The sequence below is a fragment of the Lynx rufus genome, unplaced genomic scaffold (genome assembly GCF_022079265.1).
Source record: "Lynx rufus isolate CCGP_SWC_20201006 ecotype Redwood Valley unplaced genomic scaffold, mLynRuf1.p SCAF_13, whole genome shotgun sequence".
NCBI lineage: Eukaryota > Metazoa > Chordata > Mammalia > Carnivora > Felidae > Lynx > Lynx rufus.
The window spans coordinates 29,575,522-29,601,124 of record NW_025814827.1 but is presented as its reverse complement, the minus strand read 5'-3'; the positions used below and the strand labels follow the sequence as shown (position 1 = coordinate 29,601,124).

Sequence of the window (25,603 nt, the reverse complement as noted above, 5' to 3'; positions counted from 1 at the left end):
GTGGGGATCTGAAGGGTTTCAAGTCCAATCCCTTCCTCTAAGCAGGGGCTCATTGGTGACAGGCATTTGTAACCCTTCCTTGGGTCATGGATTTTTCTGAACACCTGAAAATAAGCCCTGTCTAGAAAATTCACATACATACCAAATTTTGCATTTAATTTCACTGAGTTCAGAGATTCTTTGTAGCTTTTTTTCTAAACCCAGATCAGGAGTACCTGCCTTATAGTGTTATTGATCTTTGGCTCTCTAGCCAGCCAGCCAGCCTGCTTGTCTGTCTGCCTGCCTGCCTGCCTTCCTCTCCCCACAAATAATTATTAAGTATATTTTCTACTTTGAGAGAGAGACTGTGGGCATGATTGTGTGTAAGCAAGAGGGGGAGGGGCAGAGAGAGAGAGAGAGAGGGGGAGAGAGAATCCCTAGCAGGCTCTGTGCTCAGCACAGAGTCTGACTCGGGGCTCAATGATGACCTGAGCTGATATCAAGAGTTGAAAGCTTAACTGACTGAGCCACCCAGGTGCCTCTTTCCCTTCCCTCTCCTTCTCTCCCCTCCCCTTCTTCTTTCATAAGCTCTATGCCCAATGTGGGGTCAAACTCATGACTCTGAGATCAAGAGTTGCGTGCTCTACTGACTGAGCCAGCCAGGTACCCCTATTAAGCATCTTCTATAAGCTAGATACAGATTTAGGCATGAGTGAACAAAAAGAAACAAAAATCCTTACTGTCCTTGATTTTATATTCAAGTGGGGAAGGGCATCCGATAACTAATAGACATAGTAAGTAAATTATGTAGTGTGTTAGAAGGTGATGAGTATTAATGAAAATAAATAGAGCAGAGTAACTGAGATTGGGGCACGTGGGGGAGGGATTGAATTTAAAATGGGCTGGTATTTACATGTCCCAGGGTCAAGGAGCTCTCTGATAACAAGTGATCCCTCTCCATTTTTTAGACAGACAGACAGACAGACATGTTATGTGAAATTTTTGCCTTAACTGAGTCAGAATCCATTTCTGTAACTACTTTCATACTCTTTGTTAGACCCCCCAGGGTGTTATTGGCCTCAATAATTTCTTGTCCCTTGTTTTATCCTGTAGCCTGGCCAAGAATATCTTTTCTTTTCTGTGGGAGAATCCTTCAACTATTTGAAGATGGCTCTTATCATCTGTGTAAATCTATTCTTCAGGTAGATTTGTGCCCCATCTCCACTTTCCTCAATTCTTTCTCCTGTTTTGTGGTCTCTGATCCTCTCACTGTTCTCTCTACCCTGCTTTGGACATCATCTGGCTAGTTAGTGCCCCCATGAAAAACGTTGCCTGGAAGAATAGGCAACTTTACAGAATAGCCCAGAATAGAGTGAGATCATTCTCTCCCACAACTGGATATAGCCTAAGTTAGCATTTGCCTTTTTAGCAGGCAGTTACCACAATGCTGATTCATGCTGGGCTTGAGGTCAGTTCAAACTTCTGGGTGTTTTTCTCATATGAACCAATGTCAAGTCAGGCTATATATATATATATATATATATATATATATATATATACACACACACACACACACACACACACATACATAAATGTGCATATATTTACATACATATATGTACATGTATGTATATATATGTAGAAAGCCATATATGGATATGGAAATATGTAATGGATTAGAATATATATGTTCTATGTATTACAAATATGATATATATCATATTCTATACATAATATATATATGCATACATACTTAAAAATTATTTATCTCTCCCTGTTGATGAACTTATTTTCTCCAGCGTCTCTAAGAGAACAGACAGAATTAAACGGAAGATTATTCATAGTTCACAAGTTTGAGCTTTGGGGCTCATTTCCTCTGCCAGTTCACTGCTTGTGGGGCCAGGGCACCTGTCCCTGACAACATATATCATCTCTTTGGTACAGCAGTGCTTGCCTCCTTGATTAGACCCCTCCATATTACATGTATGGCTCAGAGTCCTCTGTGGTTGGGTTTGTGCATATCTTGAGAATCATAAACTTGTCCCATGTCTTAAGAATGAAAGGCACTGGTAGGTGTTCTCACTTCTGAGCCTTAGACATGTAAAGCTCAGACTCTTAGGAAAGTTGCAGGGTTTTGTTTTAGGGCTGGGGAAGAAATTGCCGTGAGCTGGCAGAACTTTCTTCCAAGATTTTATGAAGTATGTTAGCCAGATATCAGAGATCTGCATAAAACATCTCATGGGAGAGATGTTGTCTTGTTGGTTTTAGTTCCTCTTCCCAGCTTGCCTGGATCTTTTGGATTTGTGACTCTGTCATCCGATTAACATTTTTCCCCTAGCCATTATCTATGATAGATTCATTTAAGTTCAGGGTTTTAATCTGGTAAAACCAAATCTCTGTCTCTAGAGAGCTTTTTCTAGCTCGCATCAATGAATCAACATTCTTCAGCAAATATTTTTTGCTAAAAATTTACCAAAATTATTCCATTCTTAGTTTACACTTCACTATTTTTTCAAGACTGAGTTGAAGGGATTGCTGAAATCCAGCCTCGTTGTGTCTCTGACTCTTCCCTGATGGAAGGGTCTCTGTCTGGAATGTGTCCCTTAGGCTCTGTGTGGGCTGGCCCTTGTCCTTCTCCAGACTTAACTTAATTCTGGTTCTATTCTCTGTCTCATTTCTGCTCCAGTAGATTTTCCTTTCATTTCACATGCCTTGGCCTCCTTCTTCCCTAGGACATTTTCACATGCTGAGTTTATCTCTTTCCCTAGCTAACTCCTACTTAGCTTTACCTTAGCTACACCCCTTCAGGAAAGCCTTCTCTAACCTACTGGACTGGGTCAGGTATCCCCTGGACACGCTATCACAGCATTCTGTGATTTAGTAACTATTTGTGTGATTATCTGGTAATACCTATCTCACCCACTAGGCTGAGTTCTTGGAGGGGTAGGAAATGTATCTTTCTTGTACGGTGTTATCTGTCCAGGACCTAGCACAAGATCTGTCACATAGAAGGTGCTCCATAAATATTTGTGAACAAATTGTGTCTCAGTTTCTTTATCTGTATAAAATGGGACTAGTAATACCATCTCCACCTCATTGGGTTATTTTGAGGATTAAACGGATTAAGACATGTGAAGGATTAAAAAAATTTGTTTTAATGTTTAATGTTTGTTTATTGTGTGTGTGTGTGTGTATGTGAAAGAGAGAGAGAGAGAGAGAGAGAGAGAGAGAGAGAGAGAGAGAGAGAAAGCATGAGTGAGGCGGGGACAGAGAGAGAGAATCCGAATCCAAAACAGAATCCAAAACAGGCTCCAGACTCTGAGCTGTCAGCACAGAGCACCACATGGGACTCAAACTCATGAACCAGGAGATCATGTCCTGAGCTGAAGTCGGATGCTTAACTGACTGAGCCACCCAAGCACCCCAAAACATGTGAAGGATTTAGAGCAGTGCCCTGCACAGAGTGCATGCTCAAGAAATTGTTACTGTTATTATTTTTTAAAGAATACCTGAAAAAAAGGAACAGGAAATTCTTATTAAGTACCTACTGTGTGCCAGCATAGTTCTTGACTGCTGACTGACTGAAAGCAGTTTACAATCTGTGAACCTGTGTTGGAGCTCTTTTCCCAAATCACTAAGAGACATTTGCTTAGCAAATGAGCCTAGAATTTTGCAATGGAGGACATCCTATCTACTAAGTTATTAGTATCAGAGTTTACTGCCCCCATTCCCCTGTATAAAATTAGAACATTTGCCTGTATTTAGCCTTCTGGCATTGTCTAGACTGTTCTCTGTCATTGCTCAAAAGTCTTGTCTACAAGTTTTTGAAATTCCTTAGAATTTAGATCATCTGGCCTCAAAACTTGAATTCATTCAGAAGGCTTGAGGCTTTCTTTTTGTTCTTTGCTCTCTTAGGGTTTATTCTCCCTTAATGATTTTTTTTTCATAATCTTAAACTTGACAGTTACTAGTCCTTAAAAATAATCAATATTATGCTCTTATTAGACAGTCAGGGCAGACACAAACCAAAGGTTTTTCTTGTTGATAGTGTTCAAGTTTTGCCTGTAGATCGTCACCTCCCGCTCCGACCCCATGTCCCATCTGACCTCACATACCCTGAAGACTCAACATAGTTCAGTCAGGTAGTTAATGGGCCTGGTACACTTCCCTACAGAACAAGGAGTTTCAGGGCACAGCTGTCATGAATAGACAAATCATATGGAGGAAGATGTGTATATTATCCACTTTGAAAAATCATATATTTCATAAACAACTGAAACCATCCATCCATCCATCAAACATTACTGAGTTCCTCACCTTAATTTAGTGGCTGTGCTAGATTCTAGGAATATAAAGAATAAGACCTAACCTTTATCTTCTGAGAGTCATCAATGTAGTGGAAGGAGACATTACTCCTATATAATAGCACCAGTGCTATAATGCATCATGTACACCACACTAAGAGAGCTCCCAGAAGGAGTCAGTGGGGAGGAATCATTGGAAGGCCTCACTGTAGAGGTGACCTTGGAGCTGAGCCTCCTGGATCCCAGGGCAAGACCTCTGCAGAAGCTTGCTGCCCATGGCTCCCCAGCCTGAGCCAAGCACTCTCTGGTCTTGGAGTTCTCTCTCTTCAATTGTGACCTGCTCCGCTCGCTGCTCTGCTTCTCCATTTAGTACAAGATTGTGATAATTAATTACAATCCATTTCTCCTTTCTGGGCTCCTGACTTTCATTACAATCCTTCTCCACCTCTAGTTTTCAGGGCAAGTCCTCTTTCTTTCTTTCTTTCTTTCTTTCTTTCTTTCTTTCTTTCTTTCTTTCTTTCTTTCTTTTTCTTTTATGTTTATTTATTTATTTTGAGAGACAGAGAGACAGAGAGAAAGGGAGAGAGAGAATTCCAAGCAAGTTCTGTGTTGTCAGCACAGAGCTGGAGGTGGGGCTCGATCTCACGAACCATAATATCATGACCTGAGCCAAAATCAAGAGTTGGATACTTAACCGACTGAGCCACCCAGCTGCCCCTGCAAGTTCTGTTTCTTTTTTTTTTTTTTTTTAATTTTTTTTTTCAACGTTTATTTATTTTTGGGACAGAGAGAGACAGCATGAATGGGCGAGGGGCAGAGAGAGAGGGAGACACAGAATCGGAAACAGGCTCCAGGCTCTGAGCCATCAGCCCAGAGCCTGACGCGGGGCTCGAACTCACAGACCGCGAGATCGTGACCTGGCTGAAGTCGGACGCTTAACTGACTGCGCCACCCAGGCGCCCCAAGTTCTGTTTCTTTATATCCTTTTTGCTTACACTCTTCTGGCCTCAACTTGTCTTCCTTCTGATCTTAAACCCACATTTCCATCATGATAAATATGGATACTTTGCCCTTGGCATGACTGATCACAATACCCATGTTTAAAGAGGGAGATTTTAGGTTATAAATAGACCATTAAGTAAGATCAGGTACATTATATCACATTTTTTTCCATGGCCCTCAAAAGAGCAGTTTCTCACAATGTTGGTCCAATCCACATGACCCGTCAGATTTGCTTGGGATTCACACATCACTCCATAAAACACAGTTGATTGTCTTTTTTTTTTTTTTTTTAATTTTTTTTCAACGTTTTTATTTATTTTTGGGACAGAGAGAGACAGAGCATGAACGGGGGAGGGGCAGAGAGAGAGGGAGACACAGAATCGGAAACAGGCTCCAGGCTCCGAGCCATCAGCCCAGAGCCTGACGCGGGGCTCGAGACCTGGCTGAAGTCGGACCGCGAGATGGTGACCTGGCTGAAGTCGGTCGCTTAACCGACTGCGCCACCCAGGCGTCCCGGTTGTCTTTTTTTTTTTTTTTTTTTTAAATTTTTTTTTTCAATGTTTATTTATTTTTGGGACAGAGAGAGACAGAGCATGAACGGGGGAGGGGCAGAGAGAGAGGGAGACACAGAATCGGAAACAGGCTCCAGGCTCTGAGCCATCAGCCCAGAGCCCGACGCGGGGCTCGAACTCACGGACCGCGAGATCGTGACCTGGCTGAAGTCGGACGCTTAACCGACTGCGCCACCCAGGTGCCCCCCAGTTGTCTTTTAAGATGAGGAAGTGATTCTCCCACCCCTCAGCATGAGAAAGTGTTAACACAGGCACCATACAAATAATTGTGACTTCTTTGTATCGCTGTCCACTATGTAAAAATACAGGAGTCTCAAGCCCTGGGGTGGGGGGGTGGTTATACAATACAGTACCTGCGAAACACTGAGGTGTGAGGTGACAGAGAATGGCAGACATGATGGAAAACTGGAATGTGCCTCCCTCCCTGTGCCCTGCCCATCACCCACAGCCTCAAGGCATACACATTAAAAAATGGAAACATGATGGTGGCCACACAGGGGTGGGGCTGAGAGCTGCCACTCCTGGGATCCTGGTCTAAAATATTACTGTTTTGTGTTGCAGATCTCCTACAAATATCTTATTATTGCTCTTGGAATCCAGCTGGACTATGAGAAGGTACTATTTTAAGATTTATTTATTGACTTTTGAGAGAGAGAGAGAGAGAGAGCGAGAACACAGGGGAGGGGCAGAGGGACAGGGAGAAAGGGAGAGAGAATCCCAAGCAAGCTCTGCCCTGACAGTGTGGAGCCCACCACAGGTCTTGAACTCAAGAACTGTGAGATGATGACCTGAGCTGAAATCAAGAGTCCGACGCTTAATGGACTGAGCTACCCAGGCACCTGAGAAGGTACCGTTTTAAACTACTTCTGTGTTACACTGGCCTACTTATGCTAAGATCAAATGCTGTATTTAGTTGCTTTGTATTCGTTTTGACAAGAAACAGTTCTAAGGGATCCTCTTAGTTTTGTTTTGTTTTTTTTCTTCTCAGTGGTCGTTTTATGGTTTTTGAAAAATCATCTCTAAGATTCTGTCAGTGATAATGATATATTTTAGCTTTAAGCTTTAATCTGAGTTTAGTGTGTCCATCCCTAATGGCAGTTCTTGCAAAACAGCAGGCTTTTTCACACTCACAGGAAAACTACCTTGCTGTGTAGGACTGAGTTGCCTCTTCCCCTCCCAAGCTCCATGGAGTCCCTGCAGTGTGAGATCCTGCTCCCTGGCCAGCTCGGCCAAAGGGGGAGTGAGGTCTCCTCTCTTTCTGTGACTCTCCCTGCCCCTCTCTGCTCCCGAGTTCCCAGGGAAGCAACTTGAATTGGACGAGGAGTCATAAACGGCCCTTTGTGACCAGTCTCCCTAAAATAAACCTGGTTACCACTTTGTGGCACCTTTTTCCTTGACAACAATGTCTTCGAACTAGAGAAAAGTGATGAGGGAGATAAAAGATCAGCTGTTTGTTTGTCTCTTGGATAGTGCGTTTTGCTTTGGGAACCAGGAAGTATGGAGGTCGTGTGAGAAGAACCCTAGGCAGTGGTCAGGAGCCTCGGCATCTGGTTCTGTAAGATTCTAGGTGGGTCTCTCAACCTTGCTCTCCTCAGTTTCCTTGTCTGTGCCTAGGAGCCAGTACTGTTTTCCCACCTGCCTCAGAGGCGTGCAGCGAATATCCACCGTTAGCATGGGGTGAAACTTCAGAAACATTAAAATACAAGGTGATCCTATAATAATAATGATAATCATAATGATGATGATTGTTGAGACTGCTGATATTAAAACTACTTAAACTGCAGCAGGAGATATGATCGGAGAAATGGTTGCTTTTTACACTGAGGAGGAGACCATAGCCCTCTGTTTCCTTGAGAGCTGAGGGATGGGTGTCCAGTGGTGGCCCTATGGCCTGGAGAGCAGCCTGGCAGGGTTCTGAAGGACCAGTGCATCTTGATGACTGTTGTTTGACAGTTCTCTGCTCTTGCTGGAAGAACTGGTGCCTGAGTCTCAACTCAATCTATTCCATCTTCATTGTCCTCTATCAACCTCCTAACATTTAGGACAAGCGCCCAGGTAATCTTCCTGGCAGGAATACACTAACACTTATGGAACACTTACTGTGTGGGTGTTATTTTCCCAAGCGCTTTCCATGCATGGTTTCACATACTTCTGCCAACAACCCTCCGAAGCAGTTACTTTTATCCCCATTTTACAGGTGAGGAACATAAACTTCTTGGTGTACATTAGAACCACCCAGAGATCCTGTTAAAACAGGTTTCTGGGCTTGTCCCTGAGTTTCTGAATCAGTAGGTCTGGGTGGGGCCTGATAATTTGCATTTCTAGGAAGTTCCCAGGTTCCATACTTTGAAACCCCACTGGCTCAGGGATATTAGGTAATTTACCCAGGGTCATAACACTTGTAAGTAGAAAAGCTGGGACTCAAGCCAGATCTGTGGGGTTCCCAAGTCCATGTTTTTAATTACCTGCCCTTACTGCCTTTGCCAAGAGTCTGATATGGTACAACCTTCGATAATGGGTAGTTGACATTTGCGATTATTGACAGTATGGCTCTTGGTTCTGTCTGTCATTCTTCTTCTTCCCAGGATGGCAGCTCGTTCTCCAAAAGGGAAGTATGGCTGGCTTCTTGTCCTCCCTGTGATGGTGGGAAGAGGTCTGTCCAAATCATGGTCTCAAGGCCAGGGAGGCGAAGGGGTTCCCTGGGGCTGGGCCCATTCTGCGGGTTGACAGTTGACTTCAGGCCCCACAGCCCTGGCCTTAGCAGATCCCTCACCCACCTACCTACCTGCTCTTATGTGTGTGTGAATACTGGGGGCTAATAATTGGACTGAAATACTTGAGAGGTTATGGAAACGGCAGAGAACAAAGGCTCTAAACAAGAGTTTTTGCACTTTGGTCAAAAAATTTACACTCCTGTGAATTTGCGCTTTTGTTAAAAAACTAGTTTCTTGGTGTGCTTTCTTGCAGATTAAAGGCTTACCTGAAGGTTTTGAGCATCCCAAAATCGGGTCCAATTATTCGGTGAAGACAGTAGAGAAGACGTGGAAAGCTTTGCAGGACTTCAAGGAGGGCAATGCCATCTTCACCTTCCCGAATACCCCTGTAAAGTGTGCTGGGGCCCCCCAGAAGATCATGTATTTGTCAGAAGCCTATTTCAGGAAGGTATGCTTCCTGTCCAGGGACAGAGACAAGGAGGGCAGACGGTGCTAATAAAGAGATGCCAGGATTCCATTTTGTCCTTGTCACAATACCTTTCTGATTTCTAAATTTTTATTACATATGTACAAAATTATATAACTGGTGGCTTATAAACTAGAAAAAAAAGGAAGTCCCTATAATCCAATTACTCTGATATAGCTGCTATTATCAATTTGACACATCCTTCTATTTTTTTTCCTGTACATTTTTTAACATGGTTACAATCATACCATGCAAATTTAGATGTACTCATTGTTATTAAATAGTCTTTGTAACATAACATAATGTGTATATAGAAATCTACTGGGGAGCCGTGTTAGACATTGTTTAAATATTTCCATATAGTTGGACAATTTGTTGTACATTGTTTGTTCTTACACATACAGTATCCTCAATTGCTCCCGCTTAAGTTCAAGGTTATGTATATTTTCAGGTCCTTAATAAACATCATTGAGAATACAGTAGGCAAATGCCAATTCTAAAGACAAAAAAAAAAAAAAATGTTGACCTAGAACTTCAAACCTTAGTGGAAAGAGGTATTTGGGTGGGGACACTCCCAGCATTCCTCAAAGATACATGTCAGAGCCAGTGTCCACAGCTTGAGTATACCTGGCATGAAGCTCCGGGAAGCTGCTCTCGCCCTCCGGCCCTTGTGTGACATGTCACATGTGGTTTACCACAGCATGGTCTGACTTGAGGCAGTGTCAGGATTCAAAGCAGTCTGTGGTTCTGTAAAGGGACAGGTGAGAGAAGGGGAGAGAAGGGAAGGGGCAGGTGGCACCAAAGAACCTTTGGACGTGTGCTTGGAACCACACTGGGAAGCCTTCATCTGAGTTATGCAAACCTGCGCCAACCCCCCCGGGGAATTAAGCAACAGTCGGACTCATCATTTCTCTTTCTTTTTTTATTTTTTTTATTTTTTTATTTTATTTTTTTTTTTAAATTTTTTTTTTCAATGTTTATTTATTTTTGGGACAGAGAGAGACAGAGCATGAACGGGGGAGGGGCAGAGAGAGAGGGAGACACAGAATCGGAAACAGGCTCCAGGCTCCGAGCCATCAGCCCAGAGCCTGACGCGGGGCTCGAACTCACGGACCGCGAGATCGTGACCTGGCTGAAGTCGGACGCTTAACCGACTGCGCCACCCAGGCGCCCCTCTCTTTCTTTTTTTGAATGTTTTTATTTTTTATTTTTTTTAAATATGACATTTATTGTCAAATTGGTTTCCATACAACACCCAGTGCTCATCCCAACAGGTGCCCTCCTCAATACCCCTCACCCACACTCCCCTCCCTCCCACACCCCGTAAACCTTCAGTTTGTTCTCAGTTTTAAAGAGTCTCTTATGTTTTGGCTCCCTCCCTTTCTAACCTTTTTTTTTTTCCTTCCCCTCCCCCATGGTCTTCTGTTAAGTTTCTCAGGATCCACACAAGAGTGAAAATACATGGTATCTGTCTTTCTCTGTACGACTTATTTCACTTAGCATAACACTCTCCAGTTCCATCCACGTTGCTACAAAAGGCCAGATTTCATTCTTTCTCATCTTTTCTATTTCTAAGAACTGGCCTTCTGATTCAAGAGAATTCCTGGATGGCACAGCCTTTGGAGGTTTTCACCCACCTCACTTCTTTCAAATAGTATGATTCAGCTGAGCAAATCTGAAAAGGAACTGAACAAAGGAAAAGGGGAGGAGACGAGTTGTTTCTTCCTTCCTGGAATTGTCTCTGCAAAACTCTTTTCTTCTAAGTCTTGGACAGCTGAGAGGAAGTTTCTCTTTCAGGCACCATAAGATCTTAGGCATCTAGGAGAATATTAGCCTCTGAAACATACGAAGAATTCTAGTGTGTATGAGCCAGTGGGACGGGAACTTTGTTCACTACTGTTCCTGCAGCACCTAGAACAGTGCCTGACCAGCTCTAGGACCTCATTAAGTATTTATTGAGTGAATGAACAAATGAGTATATGAATGAACAGTTCAGCCCATCTTTCCCTGGACTTGACCTTCATCTCTGGCCTGCAAATAAGCAGTGCCCTCTTAACCCCCCAACTCAAATGTGCCCTTAGTTGCTGTGTCACTGGCAGAAAGTAAGAAGGAGGCCTCGCCCCACCGGTGCCTAGTGATAGAGAAAGCTGGTGAGCTCTCTTGTAAGGGTTTTAATTCTTGTGTAAGTTAAAAAACGAAGTGGCTGAAGTAATGCTTTGGTGTCGGCTGTTTCTGTTCTTTCCCTTTTTCCCAGACAGGGAAGCGATCCAAGGCCAATATCATCTTCAACACTTCCCTCGGAGCAATTTTTGGGGTTAAGAAGTACGCTGCTGCACTGCAGGAGATCATCCAGGAGAGGGACCTCACTGTTAACTACAAGCAAAACCTCATCGAAGTCCGAGCCGATAGACAAGAGGCCGTTTTTGAGAATCTGGACAAACCTGGAGAGACCCAAGTGATTTCTGTGAGTGGTGAGGTCCAGCTGTCAGCGAAACACTGCCCTAGATGCCGACAACACTGTGGCTCCCTCCTCCCTGTAGCCCTCTGCATGCTGGGGGAGGCTGGTTACAATGAGCATATTAGGGCAGTAATAGGAGAGAAGGTGGACTAGAATGGATGGGGAAGAGAAAGAGGGGGGCTGCATGCATGGGAGCTGAGGAGGGTTTATCTACTGGTTTCAAGTGAATTTATATCCTATTTTGTATCTCCACTTTTCTTCTACTGAGTCACTTGAAGCAGCCAAAAAGATTTGATGACTTCAGGTCTGCCTAGAATTCAGGAAGGGCTTCCTTAAATGGAGGATTTGGTGATTTCTCTATTTATGCTGTGTGAGAAACAGCCCTGTTTGTGGGTAGTTTACAGGTGACAGGGGTGTCTTTCCCCTGTGGAAGAGAATGTCTTTAAACATCTTTCACTGGTGGGGCGCCTGGGTGGCTCACTCGGTTAAGCGTCACACTTCAGCTCAGGTCATGATCTTGCGGTCCGTGAGTTCAAGCCCCGCGTCCGGCTCTGGGCTGATGGCTCAGAGCCTGGAGCCTGCTTCCGATTCTGTGTCTCCCTCTCTCTCTGCCCCCTCCTCCCTTCATGCTCTGTCTCTCTCTGTCTCAAAAATAAATAAACTTAAAAAAAAAAAAAGCATCTTTCACTGGTGCACAAAAGGAAGCACTTCAAAATCCTTGAAAGGTGTTTTGGAGCCATACCCTAACTTGGGAAGATTGAGCCTCTGTATATGGGCTTGGATCCTGTGTGTTTCTTCTTCTTCTGCTGTGTAGCAGGAATAGTACTTTTGTAGAGGCTTATGAGGATTAAGAACAAGATGTAAAGGCATCTGGAGAAGCATACATGGGAGAATCGTTTGTTTATATCACTCTGGCAAGAGCCGTTAGCAACGAGAAAACAGCACATAGTGACATTTTATTCATTCAGCAATTTTAGAGGAATGAAGGGTTCCATAAAAAGGGAATTTTGAAGTGAACCAACAACTAATCTTCCAAACATCAAAACTTCATGTTTTAGGCTTTTTAGTGCAGGCTTTTTCTAAAATGTATTCCACACATCTTTCCTTTCTTAAATGGTATGTATTGACTATCATTTAAGGTGTTACTGATGATTCAAAGTCATAATTTAAACTTTTATTTGCAAATAATCTTAGAGAAGCTGCAAAAAATGCAAACAGTATGAAGAAAACTGTATACTGTGTAGCCTTTACCTAGATTCATTTATTTTCGTTTTACCCAATTGGCTTTATCATTTGATCTCTCCCTCCCTCCACATATAATGTAATGTAGTATGATGTGATATGATATAATATTCCCAAAGCATCTAAAGGTAAGTTATATACATCCTACTTCATGGCCATGTACCTAAATTCTTTGCTGTAAATCTGTTGAGAGATCCCTCTTCTCTTGCATAACCGTAGTACAGTTATCAGTTTGGTAATTTAGCATGGATACAATATTTTAATCTACCATTTGTATTTGTTTTGTTGATTGACCCAATAGCACTTGTAGCATGCTTCTCCCTCCAGGGCAGAACCCAGTCAACAAGCAGGTATTGCATTTATTTGTGATGTCTCTTGAACATCCTTTGATCTGGAACATTTCCATAGCCTTTTCTGGTGGATATTTTGGAATAATACAGCCCCCCTCTCTGCTTTTGTTTTTTAATAGCATGTTCCTCATTTGGGGTTTGTTTATATTCTCTTGTGATCAGTTTCAGGCTCTGCATTTTAAGTTTATTTATATATTTTTGCTTTAAGAGAGCAAGCGGGAGGGGGCAGAGAGAGAGGGGGACAGAGGATCTGAAGCGGGTTTTGTGCTGACAGCAGAGAGCCTGATGTGGGGCTCGAACTCACGAATTGCAAGATCATGACCTGAGCTGAAACCAAGAGTCGGATGCTTAACTGACTGAGCTACCAGGTGCCCCTCAGGCTCTACATTTTTAGACTGAAATGCTGTTTAAGCAATGTCGTGTCTTTCTAGTGTATCACATTTGAAAGCACATGATGGTCACCTGCCCCTCATTAATGATATTTATTTTGATCACCAGTCAAAAGATGGCCCAATTTCTCCACTGTATATTGTTATTCTTTTCCTCCTTTGCTACTAATAAGTCTGGGGGGGGGGTAGACACTTTAAGACCAAGCAAATACCCTACTCCCTCCTCATTAGGTTTCCCACTGGATTTATCATCCACTGATAATTTTTGCCTATTCTGGTCTTTATTATGGTGGTTGCAAAATGATGATTTTTCCAATCAAGCATTCTGTCCACCTTTAACAGTAAGCTGTTGGCATTCTGTCTGCAAAAGCCCTCCTTTCTCTCAGTTCATTAGTTATAGGTATAAATTCATGAATTCTTTTTTTTGCCTCCAATGGTTTGTAATTCATTACTGTCCTTAACTCATTACTGTCCTTTTGGCACTCAAACTGTCCCAGATTTGGCCAGTAGGAGTCCTTTCAAGATGGCTATGTCCTTGTGACATGTCGCCATCATATTTTGAGCACGTTCTTGCTTTCTGGTGTCACAGGATGTCCTAGACTCACCTAGTATGCACTTGCCCCAGCTCAGGGTCATTATTTTGAATAGCTTTTATAAAGTTATGCTCCTAGAGCCTCCTAGGGCTAGTTATCACTTTATAAAAGGGCCTCAAAGTACTCTGTTATTTGATTTTGTATGTATCCTTTTTGTGGCTTTCCAGTTTTCTTCTTTCTTGGCTGTCAGGCAATCGTGAGTGACGTTAGAAGGTCCCTGCCACTTCAGCTCCTTTAAGCTGCTGCTGTTAGTTCTTTATTGGCTGGAAAATGAGATAGCCAAACTTGTTTGATTTTATGTAAAGTAACAGCGAGTGGGCTACAAGTGAGGGCCCACTACATACTTTTCTGAGCAAACTATATGGGCTTGAGTGCATGAACTTCATTTTGTTATTTGGTCTTTTTTCACTTTGGTTCTCAGCTGTGCTGTGGATTGTTGAAGTTGCAGATAGAAACTTGGATATGTAAATGGTTATTGTTCTTCTAAAGGGTTTATAAAGAAAAGAGATATTTGTGTCTGCTTTAAATGATTGGATGTCAGGTCAGAATTTCTTTCCAGACCCAATTCCACTCTTAAAATATGAATTTCAAAAAATCTACCAAAAGGCGTTAAAGTAGCGGCTCTCAGCCCTGGCTGCACATTGGAATCACCTGGGGAGCTTTTAAACACTCTGATGTCTGGGTCTAACCTCCAGATTTTGATTAATTAGTTTGGGGGTGTGGACTGATGATTGGGCGTTTCAAAAGTTCCTCTAATAATTCTCATGTACAATCAGGATTGAGAACTACTACTGTAAGGAATTAAAAAAAAAAGAAAAGAAAAAGAAAGCCTATAGCCTAACCCCCGCAGTGTTCAATGGTCAACTGTGATGTATTTCTTTTTTTTTTGTTGTTTTATTTATTTTGAAAGAGAGAGAGAGAGAGAGAGAGAGCCTGAGAGAGAGCATGAGCAGGGAAGGGGCAGAAAGAAAGGGAGAGAGCGGATCTCCAGCAGGCTCAGAGTGGAGCCTGATGCGCGGCTCAAACTCATGAACTGTGAGATCATGACCTGAGCTGAGATTAAGAGTTAGATGCTTGGGGCGCCTGGGTGGCGCAGTCGGTTAAGCGTCTGACTTCAGCCAGGTCACGATCTCGCGGTCCGTGAGTTCGAGCCCCGCGTCAGGCTCTGGGCTGATGGCTCGGAGCCTGGAGCCTGTTTCCCATTCTGTGTCTCCCTCTCTCTCTGCCCCTCCCCCATTCATGCTCTGTCTCTCTCTGTCCCAAAAATAAATAAACGTTGAAAAAAAAATTAAAAAAAAAAAAAAGAGTTAGATGCTTAATGACTGAGCTACCCAGGGATCCCTGTAATGCATTTCTTTAGAGGTAAACAAATGGAAGGTAAAGTGACTTACCATATAATAACATTCTGTTTTTCCTTGTAAATGGACCTGTTCCTTCAAGCCAGAGCTTCTAAGACTGTCACCTACAGGTTTCATGTGTCAGAATCGGTAGGAGATTTTGTTAAAGTGCAGATTCCTTTGCCTCACCCAGACCTACTGGATTGGGATCGTGGGGTGGTGGGGCCCAAGAATCTGCATTTCCCACAGGTCTCCCAAATGCTGCTTATAAACATTAAAGTTTGAAAACCACTACCCTGAATAGATTATTTATGTTAATGAAGGAGAACCAAGTTATCCGTCACATACAGTTTGTGGAAATAGTGGATAAAGAGCAAGTTACAACTAAATGCCAATGTTACTTTTAAATAAATCTATAAAGCAGACCCTAGTATATCTTTTGTAGGATATTAGTTTGAGTAAAACTTCATGCCTTTATGATGATTGTGTGGAAATATTTAACTTTTCTTCTAGCAAAGATGTGTGGAATTCATGTGTGCTTGTGAAATTTAAGCACATTAATGCCAGTAGGTAGATATGACTCTGGTAAGACTTAGCCCTCAGCTAAAAAAAAAAGTGGTTCTACTTAACTATAGAAAAACAGACATAGCCTTTATAATTTGGTGGCTGATGGCTGTTGGATTCCATACATTATCCTGCAGACATGTGCTCAGTCTCCATGTTCATTAGCACAGCCAGCCTCAGGAACCCATGCCCTTAAAGAACCCAAGATGACCTTGCAGAGGAGCAGAGCCTGTTGACAGCTCTCCTTTACTTTAAGGTTAATTAAGCTTATAATTGTTTGGGAGGAGGAATACATACAAGTCACCTCCTTACCTCCCTCTGCTGTCAAGGACTGACCAGCCCTGACAAGGGCTGGGCCTCCTCAGAGAAACCAGGGGCTATGGACTGCCACAAGGTGGGGATTGTCTTAAGACACTAAAGTTTTCTCCTTAGTGAAATGTTTTGGAGCTCTTAAATCAGTTTGAAATTGCTAGATGGAGTTTGCGAACAATAATAAAAAGAATAGGAAGGATAAACCACAAAAATATTACATAAGCAAATAACTACTACATAAACAAAACATTAAATGAGCCATCCAAATTGATCAGGGTGGGTTAGTGCACTGCTACCAAGGGTAACGTTGATACAGGTTTTCTGGGAAAAATACACAGACAAACCATCCTACCCCCCCCTAGACAGTTCAGTAAACCTATTACTGAATCAGATCACTCTCTCCTCCAAAATGCTAGCCGATATTCTCACCACCCTTTATGTCATATTTTTTTTATTAAAATTTTTTTAAATGTTTATTATTTATTTTTTAGAGAGAGAGACAGATAGAGCATGAGGAGGGGAGGGGCAGAGAGAGGGGAAGTCACAGAATCCAAAGCGGGCTCCAGGCTCCCAGCTGTCAGCACAGAGTCTGATGTACAGCTCGAACTCACAAACCATGCAATCATGACCTGAGCCGAAGTTGGATGCTCAACTGACTGAGCCACCCAGGCGCTCCCTTTTATGTCATCTTAAGTTGGTGTTCCAATGGTTTCCTTTATGTGTTTTGAGAGTTGATCCATGTTTGAAAATGGTGCTCACTTACCAGCCCCGAACATGACCTTTGTGGGTTTCAGCGACTCTGAGCACCACTTTGCAGAATAAAACGGAAGTAACGGACTTTACAAGTAGTCAGCTGAGGGTCAGGCAGAGAGCAACCGAGAAACACCACTTCCTTTGTTTTAGTAATAATAGAAACATCAGTGGGTTCTTTCAGAATGTGAATGAGGTTCATTCCAGTGTTTCTGATTTCCCCACGCCTCTGGCCAAAAGGATCATGTTGACTCTGTATGGGGAAACAACATCAACTGAGCGAGTGGTTAGTTGTTTTATCACCACGCTGCATGGAAGCATGGAAAACCTCGGAGGGGGGTGTGGATTAGGACAGCCACTGAGTATACAGTGTGCCATGCAGCCATAGTATGGTGTATGGGTAAGGGAGATCAGGGGACAGCTGTGGGGCTGTAGAAATACTGCAATAAACACAAGTTTGGATGCTTTCCTTTTTTTGTAGTATGAAATGCTTCACGTGACTCCACCAATGAGCCCGCCAGATGTCCTCAAGACAAGTCCCGTGGCTGACGCTGCTGGTTGGGTGGATGTGGATAAAGAAACTCTGCAGCACAAGAAATACCCAAATGTGTTTGGGATTGGGGACTGCACTAACCTTCCCACATCAAAGACCGCTGCTGCAGTAGGTAAGAGAACGAATGAGCTATGTTCCGACTCTCTCAGAATGATATCACCCTAAGGGACCATCATAACAAAAACCAAAGCCTGGCACAAATAGCATTCCATTCATAAGGAAACTTTTGTGGCCTCAAAATGACTTCAACCTCCCTGACACAGAGGCTAGCTGTTGATGAACGTGGTGTCATATGAAGAATAAAGAGTAGCATCACCTCCCCTGCCCTTTGTAGGTCAGGGTGGTTGTTTACAGAGGAGGGGGCATTAGAGAGAGGGTACCACTCTTCCAGCTCTGCAATTCTTTTACTTCTCATACTGCCATACTCATATCCTTGGCCTTTTTTTGGCCTGTGACCCTAGGCAGGTTGGCTATTTTTCCTTCTGCTTGAAACACCATAAAGCTAGGGAAGCGTTTGTTTCCACAGAAAACACATGCAAGTTATTGAAAGCTTGCAGACCAGAAAATTGTCCTGTTAGGACAAATACAGTGGAGCATGCCCTGATTGGTACACGACTGAGGCCTCAGCCTGGAAAACGAAATTCTTTACCTCCATGTTCTGCACTAGCAGTGATGAGGAGAATTGCCTTTTAGATGCTGTCCTCTGTAGATAGGAATGGTCTTCTCCACATGCTATAAAACACAGACATCCCTGCTGGTGGGGATGGTAGTGTGTTTGTGCGAATCGCATACCTGCGGAACATGTTGTGTTACTGTCACTATTTCAACCTATTTCCTTTCTAGGAAACCCGCTGAATATCTTTTTCATTATTAAAAATAACTTCCTCCTAATTTTTTATTTTAAAAATCTCAGACCTATGACAAATTTGAAAGAAAGCACAATGAATTTCATAGGCCCCTCAGATATTAACCAATTATTATCTTTTGTAGTATTTGCTTTATTACTCTATGTACATTTTTTGCTGAGTCATTTGAAAGCAAGTTAAAAAAAATATATATTTTTAAAAAAAATTTTTTTTTTCAACGTTTATTTTTTATTTTTGGGACAGAGAGAGACAGAGCATGAACGGGGGAGGGGCAGAGAGAGAGGGAGACACAGAATCGGAAACAGGCTCCAGGCTCTGAGCCATCAGCCCAGAGCCTGACGCGGGGCTCGAACTCCCAGACCGCGAGATCGTGACCTGGCTGAAGTCGGACGCTTAACCGACTGCGCCACCCAGGCGCCCCCCCAAAAAATATTTTTAATGTTTATTTATTTTTGAGAGAGAGAGAGGGAGACAGAGTGTGAGCAGGGGAGGGGCAGAGAGAGAAGGAGGCACAGAATCTGAAGCAAGCTCCAGGCTCTGAGCTGTCAGCACAGAGCCCGACCTGGGGCTTGAACTCATGAGCCATGTGATCGTGACCTGAGCCAAAGTGGGATGCTCAACCGACTGAGCCACACAGGTGCCCCCTGAAAGCAATTTTTGACAATAATACCTCACCCCCAAATACTATTGTATTTCTTAAGAAAAAGGACTTTCTCCTCGATATCCACAAGGCCATTATCATGTCCAAGGAATTGAACACTGTATTATCTGATATATAATCATCTCATATACAATCCAGTTCAGATTTCTCCAGTTCTCCTTTATTTCCCCCACCCCTACCCTCCCTTAAATCCATGAGTCAGTTAAGGGCCATACACTGCACTGGATGTCGTGTCTTTTTGGTTTCCTTTAATCTGGAACAGGCCCTTGGACATTTTTTTACTTTCATGACATTGGCATTTTTGGAGACCAGGTTGGTTGTCTTGTAGAACATACATAATTTAGAGTTGTCTGGTGGTTTTCTTTCTTTCTTTTTTTTTTAAAGTTTATTTTTTATTTATTTTGAGAGGGAGAGAGAGAGAGCAGGAGGGGCAGAGAAAGAAAGGGAGAGAGACAGAATTTGAAGCAGGTTCTGTGCTGTCAGCACAGGGCCCAATGTGGGGCTTGAACTCATGAACTGAGAGATCATGACCTGAGCTGAAATCAGGAATCAGACACCTAACTGACTGAGCCACCCAGGTGCCCCTTTCAGGTGCCCCTTTCTGGTTCCCCTTTCTGTTGGTTTTCTTCTTTCTTTCTTTCTTCCTTTTTTTTTTTTTTTTTTTTTAAGTTTCTTTATTTTTGAGAGAGAGAGAGAGACAGGCTGTGAACAGGGGAGGGGCAGAGAGAGAGGGAGACACAGAATCCAAAGCCGGCTCCAGGCTCTGAGCTGTCAGCACAGAGCCCCATGTGGGGCTCAAACTCAAGAGCCATGTGATAATGACCTGAGCAGAAGTCAGATGCTTAACTGACTGAGCCACCCAGGTGCCCCTGGTGGCTTTCTTAAAATTAGATTCAGGTTATCCATTTGGTAAGACCCTCTGTACATGAGGTTGTGTGCCTCCCACTGCATCACCTTGGGAGCCTCTTGTTAGCATGTCTTGTCCTTGGTGAGGCTAGATTTCATCACTGGGTGAAGGAGTGACCGTTAGTTCTCTCCACCGTAAAGGTATCTTTTCTCTTTGTGACTTATAGGTAGACTGTGAGACAATGCTTTCCATTTGCTTTTATCTTCTTGTAAGTCTGCTGAATTTATGTGGTGAAAATACCTGTGGGAGCACCTGGGTGGCTCAGTCCATTAAGCGTCTGACCTCAGCTCAGGTCATGATCTCACGGTTCGTGAGTTTGAGCCCCACATGGGGCTCTGTGCTGACAGCTCAGAGCCTGGAACCTGCTTTGGATTCTGTCTTCCTCTCCCTCTGCCCTTCCCCCACTCGTGCTCTGTCTCTCTCTCTCTCTCTCTCTCTCAAAAATAAATAAACATTAAAAAAAAATTTTTTAAAGAAAATACCTGTGGATGCATATGAGGCCCAGATTAGCCAGTCTGTGGCCTACTTCAAACAAACACATGTCATTCATCGTTCTGAATAGATAATATTAAATTTGATTAAATGGAAAGTTATAAGTGAAAAATCTTGCTCCCCGCCCTGTCTTGCATCTATCTGCTCTGCTTCTTTGTTCCCCCTGACCATGTAGAGAGCATCCCCATTGTTTTTACCTGTTATTTTCCAGTCTGTATTCTCTTGCATGGTTGCTCCAGAATTTATTTAATGAGTCTACTCGTAATTTATATTTACATTGTTTCCAATCCATTTGTATTTCAGACAGTGCTGTAGTGAATGCTTTTTTTTTTAATGTCATTTCACATTTCAGCAAGTAAATAACAGACGTCCCAGTGTTCCCCAAGAGGATCTATGTTTTTCACTAGATTCCCTTCCTTGGGTCCTCTCAGTATGCCTGGCAATGCTCTCACCAGTTCTACTAATCCATCCTTAGCTTTACTCGCTACCCAGACAGGTGTTTTACCTCATTCCAGACCACTATGCTACTGTGGGTGACACCCCATCTTGCTACATTGAAACCAGCTTCCTGTGGCTCATGCCTCTTTCTCTTTCCCAAGATTCTCCCTTAATTACCCACAGCACAGCCAAGACCAGGATGTGGCATTAACAAAAGTTAAATGAAGGTTTGGGCATAGCCAAAGGGGATTATAATACACGAAAAAAGTGCACAACAATTCACATACCCTTTCATACACACATACCTGGACAGAGTGACTGCTTCCTGGGTCCCAACCTCTTGGCAACTGGTACCCACCTGACATCTTCTCTCCTCTTCGTTGATCTTGATGCCCTGCTGCAGGCACCTCTTTGGAACTTCTCAGTTAAGATTCTAAACTCTGTATGGCCCTCAGAGGGGAACAAAGTTTTCCAAAAGGGAAATAGGATCTTTAGAGATGTTAAGACAATGAGGACAGCCAGTTAATATTTTTAAAGCGGAATCATTTACTCCTCATTTTTTTGAAACTGCTCATTCGAGAAAAAAAATTATTGATCTTTTGATTTGGGCATCAGTAAACTACACTCTGTGGGCCAAATGCAACCTGCTTCCTGTTTTTGTACAACTGGCTAGGAATGATTTCTACTGGTTAACATTTATAATCAATTTATGATAGGGAGCACTGAGGTTCAGAAAAAAGAATTTCATTCTTCTTACTAGTAGACCTGTATTACAGAAAATTATTGTTATGTTTTGGATTTTGTTAATAAACTTTTTTTTTTCTCTCTTGTTACTTAATATCTTTGATATTTGCCTCTTGGCCCACAAGGTGTAAAATTTTCCTTTACAGAAAAAGCTTGTTGACTCCTGATTTTGGGGATTGCAAAACAACCGCTTTAATGAGTATTATACAGTATAAACCTAATCAATCTTTCCTCAAAAGCAAATCCAGTTTTCCACCTCGAGAGACACAAACTGCTTGTATTTTTAAAAGGGCAGTCTTAATTATTCAAAATTGAGCACAGACTGGGATTAGATGGTATTAAGGAATTATTGCTAATAATTCAGGTATATTGAATTGCGTTTGTATTTAAAAATTGCTGTTGTGTTTGTATTTAAAAAGTTCCTCATATATCGGAGATATACACAGAAATATTTCTGGGTAAATTGTTGTGATGTTTGCTCTGAAAATACTCCAGAAAGTAAAAGTAGCATCTGTGATGGGATAGATGAAACAAGAAAGATAAGAGTTTGAATATTTTCATAGTAAAAACAGTAGTCTCCCACTCTTACCATCAAAAACGAAAACATCCGTCTACCTATCTAATTGTCTATATTTGGTCCAGCCTTAGCCGGGATGCTCTAGTACAGAGGAAAGCTCACTGTGTTACCTAATTGAATATACGTGGGGCAATCTAGGCTGTCTGAACAAGAACAAAGGAACGTATGAAAGTCTAGGGGATGACAACTATTGACAACTATTGACCAAGTTGACAACTATTGACCCCTAGGAGTAGGGGGTCTGCGGTTGGGATAGGGCCACCCTAACAGTTTTCTTGTTTGGAGAGAGCTGGCTCTTGAGTTTCAACCTTAGAGAGGCATCTGCGTAGGCTTTTGATGAATTGAAGAACCCCTCCTGGTAGCAAGAACTTCAAGTGGTAAGATGAGTCATGTTCTAGTTAAAATTTAGAGGGATAGGGGTGCCTGGGTGCCCAATCAGTTAAGCATCTGGCTCAGGTCATGATCTCATGGTCATGAGTTCAAACTCCACATCAGGCTTTGTCCGCACTGACAGTGTGGAGCCTGCTTGGGATTCTCTCTCTCTGTCTCTCTCTCTGTCTGTCTCTTTCAAAAATAAATAAATAAACTTTAAAAAAGTTAAACATAATAAAACAATGAAAAAATCTAGAGGGATAGGGAATGGAGGCTTCTTAATTTGTCTACATTTATTTGCAAATTAGTTTTCTTGGAAAACCTAGATGCTTATACTTTTCTGACTTTTCCATTTCTCTTATAGCTGCCCAGTCAGGAATACTGGACAGAACAATTTCTCTGGTTATGAAGAATCAAACACCAACAAAGAAGGTTTGTATGCCTTGTAAGAACCACTGTCTGAATTATCATCTCTTATTCTGCCTGAAAGCAGTGTTTTCCCACAATTCTGCCACTTCCTTAATTGGTTTCTCTAATATAGGCACTTTAATTTTTGTCCTCAGTATATTTTTGTTATATAATTTCCATTTTTTCACTGTAAAAAAATTTTCAAAAACATAAAACCATAATTACTTAGAGTAAATAATAAATTCTGAAGTATTATATAATGCCAGATAAAGAGCCACTTTCCAACTCAGTCTCACATGCAAATTTAGTATGATGGCTACACCTCGTGTCCACTGGTGACTGGCTACAACCGTGTGATTCTTGCGGAGTTTGACTACAACGCTCAGCCGCTGGAAACCTTCCCCTTTGACCAGAGCAAAGAGCGACTTTCCATGTACCTCATGAAGGCCGACCTGATGCCTTTCCTGTATTGGAACATGATGCTAAGGTAAGGTCATCGCCTAGGGTAGAGAGACACGCCTTTTGGCATATTGCACCACCTTGTGCAGGGTGGTTGTCTCAAGGAAGCCTTCAAGCTACAGGAGACATCATGACCCAAGGCAGAAATGGCACAGGGGATCTGCTTTGCTGTGTTGTTTCTTAGGGATTTGTGATGGCAGCCTATGAAGGATCTGAAACCTTAGCTGTGTTCTCTTGCTACTGGATTAATAACAACAACAACAATAATAATAATAGTAAATCAATTTCACATGTCAAGTACTTTTACATCTGACACCTTCTGTGTGTGTGTGTGTGTGTGTGTGTGTGTGTGTGTGTGTTCTAGGAAAAATAAAACATAGTGATTCAGAGCAAAAGCTTTGGAGTCAGACCTGTGCCCTGAGTCCTGCTTCTGCCATTTACTAGCTGTGTGTCCTAGGGCAAGTTGCTTAACTACTCTCATCTACAAAATGAACTTAACATTGCCTACCTCACAGGATGAAGATCAATGAGATGACATATAAAAAGCTACATAGTAGGCATTCAATAAGTAAATAGAGTAATAAAAACTAAGATTCTCTTGGTCCAAAAAATGACAATCTCATTTCACTTGTCCAAACCCTTAAGAGATAGTTAAGTCAGGATATGTATATCAGTGATTTTGTCTTCAAGGGGACATTTGGCAATATCAGGAGACATGTTTGATTGTCACAACTGAAGGGGATGCTTGTGAGTATCTAGTGGATAGAGGCCAGAGATGCTGCTAACCATCTTAAAATGCACATGTCAGTCCCACAACAAAGAAATATCTGGTCCAAATTGTCAGTAGGGCCGTGATTGAGAAACCCTGAACTATACTTAATTTACAAGCAAATGAGAGTAGAAAGGATTGCAGTTTGCATGTAGCAGAGGCTTCATACAGGTTTGCTGAGTTGAGTCTGCGTGTCCAGGCTCACATAGCAAGTCAGTGTCAAAGCCAGGATCCAAAGTATGTTGTCCCCTCCTGATCATGGGATCTTTCTACCTCACTAGACAAGTCTTGCTTTATGTGCTGAGAAGCAAGCTGTGTGAGCAACTTGGCTTCCCTTTCAACATTCTGCTGCTGAAGTCACCCCCATCTTTTCTGAAACAAATAATCTTCTGTATGTCATTTCTTACAGGGGTTATTGGGGAGGACCAGCCATTCTGCGGAAGTTGTTCCATCTGGGTATGAGTTAAGGATGGCTCAACCCTTGCTCTCCTTGGATGGCTTCTGAACCCGAATCACAGTCGTTGATTGACCAAGAGCAGCATGAAGAACTTGAAACCTAAAACTGTGCAAAGAGTTTACTGCTGGGTGATGGTGACCAAATGCCTCCTTTTTCAGTGCCTCTGGACAGCTACCATGTGATATGCCCAGGATGAGTTTGATTCTTCAGAAATATTCAAATGAAAGATTAGATTTCTATTTTTTAAATAAAAGCTTGCCATTGATTGAGATTCTATGAGACAATTTTATCTTGCTGGTAGAACGAAAAGTTACAGCAGTTGGGAGCGAAAGTTGCTGGTGGGAGCTTACCTGTTACCTACTGTGAGTGTTCTGTTGATGGCTGATGCATTTTCACCAGACCCTGTTTGGATTCACACAAAGTCACTCCAGGGAGAGTATTATTTCAAGTGGTGTGTGTGTGCGAGCCCTGAACATGTGATGCTTAGAATTCCTCAGCAGGGTCATAGTGGTTGTTGCCCTCTCCTCGGCCGCCATGTTTGTGCTGAGGCCATACCTCCTCCTGGTTAATGACTGATGTGATGCTGGCACATTCCTGTAGAATGTGGGACTCTTCTACTTGGCAGCTGGCTCCAAGTTATTCCCCATCAACCTGGCTGAAGCTTTCTTAGAACTGTGTCATCAGAGATTCTCTTTCCCTGACCCTCCTACCTACCCCCCTTCCTCTCCCAGGTGTCCCGCCTGCATCATGGTCTGAAAGCCCTCCATGCTTCTCCTGTTTCTGTTCCTTTTTCTTTTTTTTTTTTTTTTAAATTTTTTTTTTTCAACGTTTTTATTTATTTTTGGGACAGAGAGAGACAGAGCATGAA

At 42.5% G+C, this 25,603-nt stretch overlaps 1 protein-coding gene across 1 annotated transcript in view; it reads left to right on the top strand.

Annotated features, from left to right (window-relative positions):
* The window catches only part of SQOR (sulfide quinone oxidoreductase), a 50,089-nt gene extending 25,083 nt beyond the window's left edge, over nt 1-25,006 (top strand). The window contains exons 4-10 of the mRNA XM_047075150.1: nt 6,419-6,472; nt 8,825-9,019; nt 11,292-11,501; nt 17,514-17,697; nt 23,007-23,074; nt 23,359-23,537; nt 24,688-25,006. Coding sequence (XP_046931106.1) covers nt 6,419-6,472; nt 8,825-9,019; nt 11,292-11,501; nt 17,514-17,697; nt 23,007-23,074; nt 23,359-23,537; nt 24,688-24,745 — 948 coding nt within the window. The 3' untranslated portion in view covers nt 24,746-25,006. The remainder of the gene's footprint in view (nt 1-6,418; nt 6,473-8,824; nt 9,020-11,291; nt 11,502-17,513; nt 17,698-23,006; nt 23,075-23,358; nt 23,538-24,687) is intronic.
* The last annotated feature ends 597 nt before the right edge of the window (nt 25,007-25,603 follow it).